This window comes from Dipodomys spectabilis, unplaced genomic scaffold (genome assembly GCF_019054845.1).
Source record: "Dipodomys spectabilis isolate Male_0828 unplaced genomic scaffold, ASM1905484v1 ptg000783l, whole genome shotgun sequence".
Taxonomy (NCBI): Eukaryota; Metazoa; Chordata; class Mammalia; order Rodentia; family Heteromyidae; genus Dipodomys; species Dipodomys spectabilis.
In genome coordinates, this window is record NW_024871460.1 from 5,581,208 (window position 1) to 5,598,490 (window position 17,283).

The 17,283-nt window shown below is 37.7% G+C and overlaps 1 protein-coding gene across 1 annotated transcript in view; it reads left to right on the forward strand.

Moving 5' to 3' along the window:
* The window catches only part of Mrpl13 (mitochondrial ribosomal protein L13), a 30,234-nt gene extending 14,249 nt beyond the window's left edge, over window positions 1–15,985 (forward strand). The window contains exons 4-7 of the mRNA XM_042673215.1: window positions 111–171; window positions 4,547–4,633; window positions 7,004–7,125; window positions 15,757–15,985. Coding sequence (XP_042529149.1) covers window positions 111–171; window positions 4,547–4,633; window positions 7,004–7,125; window positions 15,757–15,778 — 292 coding nt within the window. The 3' untranslated portion in view covers window positions 15,779–15,985. The remainder of the gene's footprint in view (window positions 1–110; window positions 172–4,546; window positions 4,634–7,003; window positions 7,126–15,756) is intronic.
* Window positions 15,986–17,283: the final 1,298 nt, after the last annotated feature.

Here is a 17,283-nt window from a genome sequence, read left to right on the forward strand (position 1 = left end):
TTAATAATTATCTTAGTTCAGAAATAATAATTTATTAAAAAGAATGATCAGTTTTAAGTATACAGTATCATAGCCTATGCCCAGTTTAATTATCTTGCTTCTTTTAACAGCTACCCTGGTGGATTTAAACAAGTAACAGCTGCTCAGCTTCACCAGAGGGATCCAGTGGCAGTAAGTCTACTGAGTTTTTATTTGTCATCTGGGGAAAATTGGTTTAGACTCGAGTTTTTAAATAATCTTCCTTCTTTTCTAATGTAACTGCCATTCAGTGCTGCAAAAACTTCACTTAAAGTATGTCACACAAGCTTTGATAAGTAGTATTTTCATTATCATTTAGTTCTATGTGTATGTTCCAACTGCTCTTTATTATACTGTACATTTAATTGAATAATTCTTATGCTTTCTTTTCTTAATATCTGTATAAATTACCTATTATATGATTAATTTTTTTCTAAATTCCTTGGAGAAAAGATAGACTGATGTAGATGTTTATGCCCATGTGACTATGTATATATGCATATATCTGTATATATTAACAAACACGCTAAATAAGTTTTTAATATATTGTTTATCTGAGAGTTTGTTTATGGATTTTGATTGTTATTACACTGTTAGTTTATTATTATTACAATCTTGGTTTTTGTTTTGTACATTTTGAAAATTGAGTCAGATTAACTTAGAAGTATGATATTCCCTGAAGAATAAGTCAAGGTCATTATACACTAACTTTATCTCCACTAACACTTATAATGAGGTCTGTTTTTTCCTAATATTGACTATATTAGCCTCTTTCTGATTTATATTTGCCTATGTCATTTTCTGCTTTGTAGACTTTTTTGACTCTTAACATCTACTCTTTTCCCAGTCTATGTACTTTCTCTGCTCAAGGTTTTGTTTTAATTTTTAGTTTTTGTTTTTTGGGGTTTTTTTTGTTTTTTTTAGGTGGGGGGGTCCGGTTGTGGGGCCTGAACTCTGGGCCTGAGCGCTGTCCCTCAGCTCTTCAGCTCAAGGCTATTGCTCTACACTTGCCACAGCACCACTTCCGGCTTTTTTTCTTTTTGCTTATGTGGTGCTGGAGAATCGAACCCAGGGCCTCATGCATGCAAGGCAAGCGCTCTACCACTGAGCCACCTTCCCAGCTCCTAGTTTTTGTTTTTATTACACGGAAACCAGGACTTGAGCTCAGAGCCTCAAACTCCCACTTGACTTTTTTTACTAATGGCTGTCATTCTGTGCCTGAGTCCCATCTCTAGTCCAGCTTTTTTGGTAGTTAATTAGAGAAACAGTCTCATAGACTTTTCTGATCAGACTTTTTGTACTCAGACCCTCAGGGCTCAGCCTCCTGAGATTCAGAGAAGGTGTCTTCATTCTGGTTCATTTGTTGTGCAGAAACTATAATTTGATACCATCCTTTCTTTTCCTTTTTTTTTTTTTTTAATTTGGTGTGTGTGTGTATATGTGTATACATACCAGTCCTGAAGCTTGAACTTGCTTAAGGCTAGTGCTCTATCATGTGAAAGGCTAGTGTTCTACCATGTGACCCACAGTTCTACTTCTGGTGTTTAGTGCATACTTGCAGTTAAGATTCTCGTGGACTTTACTGTGAAGGCTGGCTTTGAACTGTGATCCTAAGATCTCAGCCTCCTGAGTAGCTAGGATTACAGAAGTGAACTACCAGTGCCCAGCTGCAGTCCTATTTTTTTTTTAATTCCTGTATTTACTTTCCGGGCAATTCTACTCAGCAAATATGCCTATGGTTTTCTGAATTTTTCTTTTGTTTCTTTCAAGGTTTCAGTTGACAGTACACTACTATTGGTTTTATTTATATCGATTTTCAGAAGTGTGCTCAGAGAGCACTTCTTAGAAAATAGTGTTCTGTTTTACAGCTAGTATTTTTTAGACTATTACATGTTATTGTAATCTGTTTAACAACTAATAAGATTTGGATATTATATATTGAAAGTGATAGCAAAGAATGCTGACAGTATACCATAAATATTACAATGAATTGTACTTTTAGTACTTTATAAATATTTAAGGAGTTTCTAAATTAATTTTTTTTTATTCATACATTTTAACCGTACACTAGGAGGCACCACAGTCCAACTTTTTAACATAAATATTTGATGACACTTGCAATAATTATTTCAAATATTTTTATGAATAAACATTGAAATGAATTACAAATAATTGCTAAAAGCTTAGAAGATAGTTTAGTTAAATCTATTCTTATTACCTCATTAAGAGATCTTACTAATTTAGAAAATTTAATTTTGACTTTAATTTTGAGAAAAAACTATCTTCTTAAGGAAGATATCAGTTGTTGTATTTCCAATTATGTTTGTCTAGAACAGACGAGCGTGCCTGCAGACATAATTTGCTAATCAGTACTTGGCTTATCTGACTTACCAGATACGGACGTCTGATGTACATAGACTTAATATTTAAATAGGGTATAATTTTTAAAAATATTTTTAAATACTATTATGACTAGACAGTAAATTCTAATTTTAGGTACATAGAAGTTTTGCTGTCCTTGTAAGTTGTAGCATAGAGCCTTTTGTATGTTAACTCCTTTTTATTTTATTTTTGTCAGTCAAGGGGCTTGAATTCTGGGCCTGAGCACTGTCCCTCAGCTTTTCAGCTCAAGGCTAGTGCTTGAACCACAACACCACTTCTGGTTTTCTGGTGGTAATTGGAGATAAGAGTCTCATGGACTTTCCTGCCTGGGCTGGCTTTGAACTGCAGTCCTCAGATTTCAGCCTCCTGAGTAGTTAGGATTATAGGCATGAGCCACTGGCCCCCAGCAACTACTTTTTATATCTAATACAATTCTTTTATGTGAAATAAGTAGCACATGCCCTGGAATAAGCTCTTTCACATTTGTTCATCATACTTGTTCTAACTTTTTTACTTTCTGAACTTCCTGAAGTATTAAAGTCTTTATCCTTGAAGTCTATCCAACTAGATTGTGTGTACATGGTATTTTATCATGGGTTTATATGATGTCTTTTCCCCCTTGTTAGCATGTAACATTTTTACATTTTTTTCACTTTCACTACTTTGAGGATGATGTTGCATTTTAATTGAACAAAAGTTTTAAGCGCCAACATAGTAATTCAGATAAATACTACTAAATTTTCTAAGATCATGAAAAGTAATAGAATTTACTTACCACTACGATGTTCAGAATATCAAATACACAGCCCCTAGATCAGTGCTGTCCAATAGAAATGTCTGCCATCATGAAAATCTTCTCTCTCTCCTATCAGCTGTGATAGCCTGTAACGACATAGTAGTCACCACTTGAAATGTGGTTTGTGGGACTGAGCAAGTGAATTTTAGTTACTTGTAATTTTTACATTATAAATCTACATTGAAATAAAGTCTCCGCAACATAGATTCAATACAGCACTCACACAGAAAATATATGTGATATGTCATTATCTTTTATCTGTCCTAAGGTACATACTGATTTAATAAGTAAATAAAAGGAGTAGGAAACGGCAATGGAGCCCTGTTCTAATACATTTTCTTCTCATGGTTTGACGCTAGTACACATCAAATTGTCTTATGGAATTATTAAAAATCAACTTAACACTTCTAAAGTCTCAGTACTTTCATGAAGAACTGATACTATATTCATCTATATTATATACCAGGAGCACTCTCTTCAACCCAGGAAATGTAGAACACGGTAAAACTACATAGCCTTGACCAAGTGTACATAAAATTATGTTCATACCAGCAATGTATAGAACTATAAAATGGATAAGTAAGTCATGGAAAACCTAGAGTACCGCTTTGGGAATGGATGTGATAGAGTGAAAGGGCATTGGCCTCTGTATAAGTCACAGAGAGTGTGTCTGCCTATATGGGGTGCCTGCATGCTTGGTTTGAGTTCCAACTAGGGAACTACGGAAACTGAAACTAGGGAAATTCTTTATCTTCACTAAATCCATTTCCTTATCTACAAAACAAGTCTAGCTATAATGGATACTTCCCTGAGTCATAAGAAAGATTTCTAACCAGTATTGTGCACAATGTAAGTTTCCCTAGAATGTTAGCCATGATTCTTGTTGTAGGCTTGTGTCTTAGAGAGTGTGTCTGTAGTTAGTCTGTAGTAACTGTAGTTAGTCTTAATTTATGAATTGAAAACTTACCAACCAGCAAGAAACAGGTGAAGGCATCCTAGATTCTGCTGTGGGTGACAGATTATTTGAACCAGTTAATTGCATCAGGCTAGAGAATTTCTTCTGAGGCTATCTAAAATTAGCACAAAAGTGGATTCTTTTAATATTTAATCTTTTAATATTTTTAATATTTCCTCATTAAATGAAAAAACTAAACAAAAATAGCATAATTAGCAGCCTAGAGTATGATAATATACAAATAAAAGTTCCTTTTGTATTCTTTTCACGTTTACTTAAGTTTCTTTCTGACCCTCATGCTGAACCATAGTTATGAATTTTTGTCAGCCTATCTAATTGTTTCCTTTCCTTATACCCAAGTAAAGTTTTTCTTACTAAGTATATCTGTTTTTCAGATTGTGAAACTGGCTATTTATGGCATGCTGCCAAAAAACCTTCACAGGAGAACAATGATGCAAAGGCTACATCTTTTCCCAGACGAGGTGGGTCCATAATCAGTGGTAAAGATACCTTTACTAATGTTTCGTTAAGCATTTTTTCTTCCTTTCATATTGCTAGGATTAGTCATAATTGTATCCCAACTTCTGATATATTTTATATTTTTAAATACACACACATAAAACATGCACATATATAAAATGATAAGTCATCCTGTTTTAAGCTGTAAAACAAACTATCATTAGGCTAACAAGAGTCTACAAGTTCTTTGTTTTTTCCTCTTAGTATCTGCTGTCTTTTGAACAAGGAACTCTTTCTTGAGAAAAAGGACAAAGTTATTATGGATTATACACTTGCATGGGATTTCTGTTTCTGCAGTGATAATAGTAAAATAATAGAAAGTAACAAAAATAAGACTCAAACACTGAGGCAGAAGAATCAAGGGAACACAGCCATTTTGAGGTATTCTTACCCTAAACCCAAGATCAGACATGCTGGTATGGGACAAAGTGGCATGAACTGCCTCTTGCTGTGAAACACTGAAGATTCCAAATAAACTGTGTGGCATCTAGCAGAAAAATACCCTAGGTTTCATCATGAACAAACATTTGGGAAAATCCAAATATAAAGAGATTCCACAACATAATAGACCTCTTCTAAATGCTAATTGCATAAAAAGAAGGCAAGGAAACTTCATATTAAAGGAGCATGTAATCCTTGACTAAATTGTGAATTTATTTTATATGAAAGAAACCAGTTTTGAGAAGTTGAAATAAATGTTATTTAATAGATGAAAAGTATTTTATTGGTATTCACCTTGTAGAACATACACTTGTGACATAGATATATAGACTATGCTTATATTTAGGAGATACCTAATGAAATTTTTAGAGTTGAATAATTTTCAGGTTACTGAAATAGTTCACCCAGAAAGGGTATACAAGTAGACAAAACCAGAAAGCAGACATAGCAAGTTAACTTTTGGGGAATTTAAGTATTCAGTGTAATCTCACCATATTCTGATGAGTGTTCCCTGTATTCTCACAGCATTTCTATAGATTTGAGATTTTTGTGCAATAAAAAGTTGCAAACATGGCCCATCTGTAGTCCCAATATAGGCAGAGAATGGTGAGTTCAAGCCCAGCCTGAGCACATAGTGAATGCCAGGCTGGTCTGAGGGATATAAAGAAAAACTGCTACACAAACAGTAGTAACAAAGCAAGTGATCACCAAGCCCTTACACTATTTCTTTTTCTCATCTTACTCATTAGGCTAATACCCCTTCTGTGAAGAACTCTTAGCATCACTAAATCCAGTCAGTTAGCATTTCTGGGCACTGTCTCTGTGTGCAGACTAAAGGAGGCTCTTCTGCTCTTATTCTGTATAATGCTTAATCAACAACTTTAATTCTTCATTTCACATCAGTTGTTTCATTTCAGTAAATTCCTCTTAATGGTAAGGAAATTTGGAAAAGTCATGTTTGTCAGAATTCCATTGTTTAGCACACATTTACCAGCAGCCATGTGACCTGCAGCCTCCACTGAGTAAGCAGCTCTGAGAATTGTCTTATCAAGTGATCTCAGGCTTTTGCTAATGGCTTCCCAAAGAAGAGTGTGATAGTCGTTAAAGTTCATAAATACAAAACCATCACATAGCCCCTCTCTGTATGTAAAAACTGTCACTTAACAGTGTTTCGTGTGTCCAGACGTCATCTCTGCTTGTTCGGAATCTGCGATTATGCATGAGTATTAGAATGTCTGGAGGAAGTGATGGGAAGGAGATGAAAATATGTTTAAAACGCTTCTCAGGACAATCCACTACCAGTAGATGTCTTTGTTTTGTATATGTTGATAACCACCCAGTCTGTGTATAGTTTGAGCCATTTCTAGGAACTGCTAGCAACATGAAGGCAAGTGGAAAGGCAGTGGCACTGGGTGTGTGAGCCCTGGGCAGACAGTGCACACTCACCGGTGAATAAATGGTCATGGACCAAGGCAACGCCTTCTTACAGCGGAAGAGGGAGTGAACAATTTTTTTGTTCTGGGTTTTTTGGTTGTTTGTTTATATTTTTGGCCTTGAACTCACATTCTTCCTGCTATAGCCTCCCCAGTTTGGGGCTTACATCATATACCACCACATTTGGCTCTATAAATAGGTTTTGTTGTTGTTCTTTTTTTTTTTTTTAACAGTGTATCATAATAGGATTAGATTGTTGGCCCACTGTTTCAAGGATTTATATAAAGATTGTATTTACTCATTCTTTGAGCTCTTTTGCTTTTGTTGTGTTTTTTTAATGTTTTATAGTTATTACAAAAGTGGGGTTACTTTTGCTTAATTTTAATTCCTAAGTATTAATAATTCGTTCTTAAGAAAGGTATAGTAAAGATGCTTAGCCTCAAATGTGTTTAACATAGGATATTCCAGAAGCTATTCTTAAGAATTTAGTGGAAGAGCTTCCTCAGCCACGGAAAGTGCCCAAACGACTGGATGAATATACCCAGGAAGAAATAGAAGCTTTCCCAAGAGTGTGGTCTCCGTAAGTGTCCTTCCTCTTGTCTTCCTTCTTTATCTTTAAAGTAGAACTTGGTATTCCCTGAGACGGGAAGAGTATACTCATTGTTTTAGAAAAATGGGGGAAAAAAGTTTGTTTGCAGAACTACTGTCATAATTGAGTTTACATTGAGTCCTTGTGATGCCTTTTTCTGAAGACTAGACCTCCCAAAGATGGCATTGAATCTATAAACATCCACAGTTATAGGTCATGACTATTCTCAAATGAACTCTAAAGCAGTTTGACCAAAGCAGTGTGGCAGTGTACTAACATCCACAACTAATTGTCATTCCTCTTATGATAATCAAAAAGTTCTGATCAGAATGCTTCCTTCATTAAATGGTTCCTGCTTCATTTTTAAAACAAATTAGGTCACTCAATAGCTGTGTTACATAGTAATAGAATTAGAATGTGTTTTTCTGTGGTCATTTAAAGGATAATGTTTGAAGAAATTTAGAACTACTTGGTGCATTTTTTTAGTGACTAGTCTAGGAGTGGCTTTTCCTGCCCTTTTTACTCTGCATTTCTCTATAGCAGGAATATGCATTAGCATTAAACAGCAGGCTTCTCTTTATGGTTTTTTAAAGTTATGATCTTTCCATATAAGTAGTCACACAATAACATATGTTAGCTGCCAATGCCAAAATAATAAAGTAGATATACACTTACTGAAACTTGAGGCTGTATCATGGGTATGGTATACTAGTCATTTAACATCAATCTTTCAAAATGTCATTCTCCCCTCATGTTAGAACTGACATCTAATCCAGTTAGTCTTTTATTACATGAAAAGCATGTATCCGTGATAAAGTAGTCATTGGGGCTAACCAAATCTCGCCTGAGAAACAGATATCTTTTATTTCATGCTGTCTTAAACAAGTTTCTGCAGTGATGAGAAAGTTTTCTACCTGAGTCTCAGATACAGTAGCCACTGGCCACATAGTTGCTGAGCATTTTCCCTGCAACCGCTATACCTAAGAGCTAATAAATTCATGTGGCTAGCACTTGCCTTACTGGACTAGCATTTCAGTTGTTCTGCTAGTAAGCATTAGATACACCACGCCATACAGTGCACTGGAAATGAGAGTGCTTATGCAAGCTTGCTTTTATAAAAAGAAATAAAGAAAATCTGTTGGAGGAGGAACCTACATAAAATATGCTTTTGTTCCACCCAAAATAGCTAAGCCAAGAGTACAATCTTCCTTTGGAATGTAGTTATTGGAGTTAATTCAAGACGAATCTGATAGTGAATGTGCAGAGACTTGACTGAAAGAGATGTCCCTGCCTTGCTCCACAAGCACATAGACATCCAAGTAGCCTGCTTTGATCTTTGTGTTTCCCTGGTAATACAACTTGACGTGTTCATAATGTAATTGGGCTACTGTATTACTTTCGGTAAAATATATCTATTAGCTATTTTGTAATAAGTTAAGAACTTTTAGACAGTAGTAATAATTCTCAGGTTGAGCGTTGTACCCAGCAGATAACTAACAAAATTGTTTTACTCTTAATTAAAACCTACCATTATTGGGATTTTATTTTAACAATTATAAATCACTAACAGAGGCTATATTCTGTTCAGCATGTTAGGTTTGCTTTTCTTTTTTTTTCTTTTTTTTTTTAACTGTGAAAATCCTGTACAGAGGTGTTAAATTACGTGGGCCAGGTAATGAGTAGATTTCTTATCAAGCATTGTTGCCTCCTCCTTTGTTTCCCCTTCCCATCAGCCCGCCCCCATCACCCAACCCCCCCCCCCCCACCAAAGTTGTAAAGTTCGTTTTTCGACATAACGACTTGTACATCTCATTGTTGCAATGGGTCCACCTGTATCCCTATTTAAACTATTTGTTTTTTCCCTTCCCCTCCACAAATTATACCAACCATCAAATACATTGAAAGCAGGTGTTATACCATGGGGGAGGGACATACAAAGCAACAAAGAAATCATCTTATAAATATGTTAGAAACAATTACAAGAAAGAAAAAAAAACATTTGAATACTTATCTTGGGGTTCATTCCCCTAACATCAACTTATCTGACCTTTTCTGCTTGACTCATACATATACTAGTTATTGCAAATAAGGGAAACCATGGGATCTATGTTTCTTTGGGCCTGGCTTACTTCACTTAATATAATTTTTTTCCAAGTCTTTCTATTTCCTAACAAATGTGGCAATGTCATTCTTTCTGATGGAGGCATAGAATTCCATTGTATATATATGTCACATTTTCTTGATCCATTCATCTACTGAGGGGCATCTGGCTACAATAAACATAGTTGTGCTGGTAGCTTTAGTGTGGTCTTGTTTGTGATCATTTGGGTAAATGCCCAAAAGTGGGATTGCTGGGTCATAGGGGAGCTCTATGTGGAATCTTTTGAGGAACCTCCATATTGCTTTCCAAAGAGATTGAACAAGTTTACACTCCCACCAACAATGCAGTAAGCTTCCCTTCTATCCACATCCCCTCCAGCATCTGTTGTTATTAGAGTTCTTGATTATAGCCATTCTAACTGGGGTGAGGTGGTATCTCAATGTTGTGTTGATTTGCATTTCTTTTATGGCTAGGGAGGTTGAGCATTTCTGCATGTGTCTATTGGCCATCCTTTTTTCTTCTTCAGAGAAGTTTCTCTGTAAGTCTTTAGCCCACTTATTTATTGGGCAGTTGTTTCTTTGAGGATTTGTTGTTGGGGGATTTAATTTTTTGAGTTCCAAGTATATTTTAGATATGAGACCCTTGTCTGTTGTATGGCTAGTGAAGATCTTCTCCCAACCCGTGGGCTTTCTATTGATCTTGCTAGCAATGTCCTTTGCCATGCAGAAGCTCTGCAATTTTATGCAATCCCATTTGTCCATAGGTTTGCTTTTTCTAACTATATGATTAATCACTTTTTAAAATAATGGTAGAATATAAAGAAGGAAACATGTCTATGACAAGCCATATGTTTTTAAATGAAAAGCCATTTTCCCACATGGGTGATATTGGCTGTTTATTTCATTTCTTAAATTACCAGATATACTTGGTGTCTTGTATACAAACAAGTAAGCTTATAAGACAATAACCATGGAGCTATGTTTTATGTTTCTTGGTGGAACAAAATAAATGTGTTTACCTTATGCAAGAGGTGATCATAGGGTTTGCAATTGGAATTTTTCTTTTTCTAGGGAAGGGGAGAAAGTAAAAAAGCAAGCTCTAGCAATATCCTTTCTTTGTGGTTCACATGCCTGAAATTGTAGCTTTCAAATGGACAGCTTACTTCAACAATACCAAAAATTATTTCATAATTACTGCAGTTTTGCCAGCACATCACAAAACCTAATCGTGGAAGTTATAATACTGTCATTGTAATGGAAGCTTTTTTAATTTGTTTTTGTTTTTGTTTTGTCAGTCATGGGGCTTTTTTTGGGGGGTAGGGGGGGTCCGGTCGTGGGGCCTGAACTCTGGCCCTGGGCTCTTTCCCTCAGCTCTTCAGCTCAAGGCTAGTGCTCTACCACTTGAGCCACAGCGCCACTTCCAGCTTTTTTCTTTTTGCTTATGTTGTGCTGAGGAATCGAACCCAAGGCCTCATGCATACAAGGCAAGCGCTCTACCACTGAGCCACTTTCCCAGCGAACTTAGGGCTTAGGCATTGTCCTTGTGCTCTTCAGCTCAAGGCGAGCACTCTACCACTTGAACCACAGTGCCACTTCCAGTTTTCTAGTGCTTTATTGGAGATAAGAGTCTCATGGACTTTTCTGCCCGGGCTGGCTTTGAACCATGATCCCCAAATCTCAGCCTCCTGAGTAGCTGGGATTACAGGCGTGAGCCACTGGCGCCTGGCTTGGAAGTTTTGTTTTTATTATGTAGGCTAAATTTTTTTAATTTCGATCATATAAAACTTTTATTTTCAAGTTTTACAAAATTCTATACCAGAGCTTCTCAAGAAAAATAAAATAGGTGGGAAATGTCAACTTGAATTGCTTTACATTGTAATTCCTCACTTGTGAATCGAGAGTTTTTAAGCAAAACTTTCACCTTTTAGAGGAAGTAAGTAGAAAAATTCAACATCAATGAATACTTAAAAACAGGTATTTATGATGAATATCTATGTTCCTAGTACCTGCTCTTTACAGAATATTCTATGAAAAATATACAAAATAGAGGTGGGAAGGGTGAGGAAGAATAAGAATGACCATGGTGTCTTTCTGGGAAAAGGCCCAAAGTGTCTTTCTGTAGAAAGGGATTAGATTTATAGGGTTTAATAGTAATCCATCCAGATGTGCACAGGAATGAGTAGTTCCTGGTGCTGGGAACAGTAGCCCTAGAATTTTCTTGGCAAGCATCTTATTCAGTGGCTGTCTTACTATGCCACGCTTGAAGAGAATAAGGGCTTAAGCTAGTACATGCTCTCTGACCTGACCACTATTGCTCCAAAAAATATACTTACCTTCTATTTTAAAGTAATATTAAGAAAAAAGTTACTTATGTCTGTATAAAATATACTTTTTTATATCAGAGACTTTTCTGTATTCTGAATCCCCTCAAGATCAGGGATCTGGCCTGCTGTAAGATTTTCCATAATTTTATGCTGGTCTGGTCATGTGGCATTCTTCCCACATGATCTAGCTTAATTTGCTCCCCTTCACTGTCAGAAGTTATTAGCTGGACTTAGAGAGCTGGCTACTTTCCAACTTTCCCAGCCATTTCAACCAGTTCCTATTGGTGTAAACCAAAGCCCTCAGTATTTCCAGGGCTGAGTTTTGCTCAAATTAGTTATTGTAAATTGTAGTGCTCCTTTGGATATGAACAGATCCGGAGTGGGCTGTTAAAAAAGCAATCTACTTAAATGACAAAACCCCCCAGACCAATGTACAGGTCCTATGCTTTATAGACTCTGACTTTAAAAAGTAATCGTTGAATGTAACAGTAATTCCCATTTTATTTTAATCAAAGAAAATATTGTAATTTTTCCAAAAAAATTTTTTTTGAAAAACAAAGCACATAGCTGGTTGTCCGTGGTTCACGCCTATAATCTTAGCTACTCAGGAGGCTGAGATCTGAGGATTGTGGTTCAAAGCCAAACTGGGAAGGAAGGACCCTGTGAGACTCTTATCTCCAATAAACCACTTAAAAAACTAGAAGTGGTGCTGTGGCTCAAGTGGTAGAACACTTGCCTTGAGCTGAAGAGCTCAGGGACAGTGCCCAAGCCCAGAGTTCAAGCTCCATGACTGATAAAAAGAAAAAAATCAAATTTAAAAGAAAAGAAGAAAAAGAGGCAGGAAAAGAGAAAGAAGTTAAGGAAGAGAAAGGTTATTGCTCTTCAGATGATAGGGATGGAAACATTTAAAAGCATAAGTACAAAGTAGCTAGGGTTGCCTAGTCCCAGTAGCCTGAAAGAACCTAACTGAACAAAGAATGTGTTTATTTTAACAAAGTATTTAAAAGGCAAGATGCATTGTAGTCATAAATTCATATGTTGAGTTGAACTCCTTTTGTCCAACTGCTTAAAGATAATAAAAATTTTGAAAGTTAAAAAGAAAAACAAAGCACATCCTGCCTCAGCCTCCCCAGTGCTATGGTTACAGGTATGTAACACCACATCTGGCTTCACCTCTTGTAGTGTCTTAGCTTTCCCTCTTTAAGTAGAAAGGAATATGCAGGGCAAATGAGTTATATGTGCTCTGGCTTTTGTTTGTGTTTACAGAAAGAGGCAGAACCATATTTAGCATAAGCCTGGCTTCCCCACAGGAGAACCTCCTGAAGCCAGGCAGTGTTGGTCACCTTCAGTATGAAAACACATCACTAGTTAGGTCAGCATCCCAGTGTCCAATGTCTTGGCCATGAAACTTCCCACCCCCCTCCAGGAGCAAATTAATCATCTGAAAAAGATCCCAGTTACTTGTCAGTAAAAGAAAGGAACGGGTGAGTTGATAAACCTACTACTCTCTCACTGTGAGTGTGTCCTTAGACACACATTAGGGTAAAGAGGGGTTTAAAAAAATGACTTTCTAGCCCGGCGCTGGTGGCTCATGCCTGTAATCCTAGCTACTCAGGAGGCTGAGATCTGAGGATCGCATTTCAAAGCCAGCCCAGGCAGCAAAGTCCATGAGACTCTTATCTCCAATAAACGACCAGAAAACCAGAAGTGGCGCTGTGTCTCAAGTGGTAGAGCACTAGTCTTGAGCTGAAGAGTGCAGGGACAGCGCCCAGGCCCAAAGTTCAATCCCCATGACCGACAAAAAAAAAAAAGACTTTCTCATGAAGGTGTTGTGAGGATAAAGTAAAATGTCTCATATAGAACAGGTCTTATCATGTGTGTCTCCTACTAGTTCACTCAGCATGTGCTATGTACAAGTGAGAGCCAGTGCAGTTGCAAAATCTCTAGTAGCAGTGTGCATGACGTTCTCACAGCCTTAGAAAAAGGTGGCCTGCGAGGTTTAGAAAGGGAGAGTTGTGAAGAACTTGCGAGAAGATAGAACCTTTCAGGTGGAGTCTGAAAGATTAGTCACGCAGAGAAAAGATTAGAGTCATCCCAAGCAGAGGAGAAAATCTCAAGCTCAGCAGTATGACAGTTTCATCCAAGCAACCAAGCGGTATAGAGGGACCAGAATGCAGAAACCTGGGATTAAAAATAATGACCCAAAGAGGTTAGCTAGGGCCATGTCACAGAAGATGGTGTGTTTTCTTCTGAAGTATGTCCACTTTGCCGAAGAGTGGGCCGTGGCCAAGTATTAAACAAGGTAATGAGATACGAAGAAGGGAGGTGGAAGAGAAAGGATCGGTGTTAGACGCCAGTGAGTGTGTCCCCACTTCCCTCAACTTGCCTGAAACTCCCAACCCCAGTGTCTGCCTACTTACCATGTACTCAACACCAGTCTTCCAGTCCCCATCCTGAAAAGTAACTTGGCCATTCACTGAGTTCTTGAAGCTGGAAATTAGTAGTTGTCTTTGAATAGTTTTCTTCCTGTAGCTCCTCCTCTGTCTCTCCCTCCTCCCTCTCCTATCCAGCCAATCACCCCTATGTGTTACTGCTTCTTCAAAATCCTGAACCCCACCTTTCTTCTCACTCCTTACTCCCTCAGTCCAAACTGTCCCTAATCTTTCTCCAAAATTATTTGGAACTAAATTAGGGCTTTGTGTACCCCCTTTTCCCTTGAGGTCAGTGGCTATATGCCTAGAAGATTACATCCTTCACCTGTATTTCCAGTTCTGCTTCTGAATTCCACCAAAACAGTGGTGGTGTCATTTCATCCTGACTTAACAGTGAACCTGGGACGGAGAGACAGCTAGTGGCTGACTAAACACAATTTCCTTGAGTGGCGTTACCGAGGCTGCTTGTGGAACCATGTCTTACGTTTCTTTCCAGTTGTATCACCAGCTCCCTTTGCAGTCTTCAGGAAGGGGGATGGGGAACGGATGGTTGGTCGCATGTGTGGCACCCCACCACCAGGGTGTGCAGGGACTGCACCAGTCACCCTGCGGGCCTTCCCCGTGCACACGGGAGCCGCTGGGAAGGATCACATCACCTTGTTTCCTAGACTTCAGTTGTAGCTTTTACCTTCAGAGATTGCGTAACCACAGTGACAGGCTTGTCTGCGTGTTGTTCTGGTCCGCTGATATGGAGAAGACTTTCTGGCTGGTTGCCTAGGTCAGTGCCTGTGCTCATCAGTTTCACACTAAACAATTTCAAGTTGCAATATAGTATTTTTACTCAGCCAGTAGGCTATGGGTCAGCTGATCTGGGCTATCTGGTTTCTCATAAGTATTCAGTTTGAGAAAAAAATACTGTAAATGTTTTCTCAGCTAGATAAATCATTCCAAGGCAAGCAGGGTGCATCTAGTTTTCTGAAGGAACTCCAGATTATCAAATATTTTTACAGCTGTTTCAAAACTATCTGCTCATTTTGTGTTACTATCTTTTTTAGAAAACTCCATGAAAACCTAATACCAACACACTATTGAGAGATAACAGGACACTTTACTTTTGTGCATTGTATGATTCCTTATTCTTTTTGCTATGATTCTGCTCATCATTTGAGCCAGATTTAGCATGTATTTGAAAATGTTCTAATTTACTAAGGGAAATGACCTTTAGTCATGATTAATACTATTGAGACATAAATATGGAAAAAACAATTATATGTATATAAAAAGAGAAAATACCTGAGGTAGAAACATGTGATATATATTTCATAATGAAAGCTTACATCTGATTGTACACCTGTAATCTCAGCATTCAAGAGGATAAGGTTCATAGCAAGACCCAATCTCAAGAGATAGATAAAATGTAACATATAATAATACCAATAGGGAGATTGCTTGCTCAAAATTTGTATTTATAGGATAAATCCTTCCAATTCTTAAGATCACAGTAGTCTTTTCTGTGAGAAGAGCTTACTGAAAATTGAAGCCAGTAGGTATCAGGTGGCCATATCGGTATTTTCTAAAGGTCCATGGAATTGTCATTTAACTCTTCCTTGATTTGAATATTTTTATCAAATCTTTAGATATACTATTCATAGATATTTCTCAATGAACAGTTATTTTCATTTTAAATTGGACAAGAAATCTTTTGTCAGCCAGGAGGAAGTGAAATCATGATTCCTGAAAAAGTAAGTATTGCTTTTGTCTTTCAGACCTGAAGATTACCGACTGTAGGAGAGTGGCAATTACAGAGGTGGTTAAGCTGCTTCTTGAAGTTTCTCTGACTTAGGACAAGGCTGGAGCAACTACTTCCATGCAGCAGGATGAAGCCCACCAAGGGAGGGCTGGTCCATCAGGAAACTGCAATGAAATGCATTATTTTATTTAATCTGATTTAAATGTCATAAATGATGATAATAAAATTGCCTATTTGGTTAACTAGTCAATGTCACATTTCATGGATGTAGCTCACAGATGTAAGTTGCCAACATGCCCATCACTGGATTTTTCTCCAGTTCTAGATCCCTGTTCTTATGCCCTGGGAACAAGCCTCGCCTTTGTTTCCTTTCTTTGTCTACTTTACCTAGTCTTCCATCCGGCTGAGCTCACCTTTCCAATTTAGTGCTGTAATGTTTAAAGTATCTTCAGGCTGCTGTCATCTTTTTCTGTGTTCTAGAGAGCCAATCCAGTTCTCCAGAACAGCATAGGAAGAAAACGGATGAATATCTTCTTACTACATGTGTCTATAATGAGCCATATAGTTCACATCATCCTATTGGTTCCTAAGCAGGTTTTCTCCAGTTAATACCAAGTAAACATGAAGAACAGCAGCCAACTGTGCATTCTGATCTTGCAAAATATGCTATACTCTTGTCCCCTGTGTGATTTGTTTCACTTTATTCCAACTTGCAGTGTTGCAAAGCTTGGGAACACAAGAACATGTGATTATATTTGAAAGGAAAATGTAACCCAGGCAGAAAGTAACCCAAAAGACCTTCGGACAAGATCACAAGGTAGAGGAGAAGATTTGTTGCCAGCAGAGCTGACAAAACCAAATTCTCACGAGGAAAGGGAGAAAATGGCATCATCCAGCTCCTTGGAGGCCCCTTTTATTTCATTGGGGGCCGGAAGTGGGAGGTACCTCATCTACTGTGCCAGCGCTGCTATTGAGGGCAGAGATAAACAATATTGATAAACATCAGTAACAACACTGAAAATAAAGGAAGCAAGATCCTCTGTTAACTTCCCAGTAATCATCTGCTTTCCAGAGAAATGACAGCAAAGTATTTTCACCTCATGTAGCACAAGAGTGCATTGTGTTGCTGGGGGCTGAGAGTCCCTGCCTGTAATCCCAGATACTCCAGAGGCTGAAATCTGAGGATCAAGGTTTAAAGCCAGGTGGGAAATAAAGGTCTGAAAGACTCTACAGTTATCAAAAAGCCATAACTAGAGGCATGGTTCAAGTGCTAGAACACCAGCCTTGAGTTCAAGTCTCAGTACCAGCACAACAGCAGCAAAAGAAAAGCCATTTAGTCTCATTTAGCCTCACATCGTTGTGAGAAAGGGTACTTAAAACAATGATGCATTTCTGTGTCAAGCTAGTTGGATTAGAAAACAGAACAATAGTCTGCAGCCAAGTTCTGTATCAAGTTCCTCACATCATTCACAAATGATTATCTTCCTTCTACATGGCAAGAAACCTCAGCCTCCTCTTCCACCAAGCGAACTTCTCGTGTCTT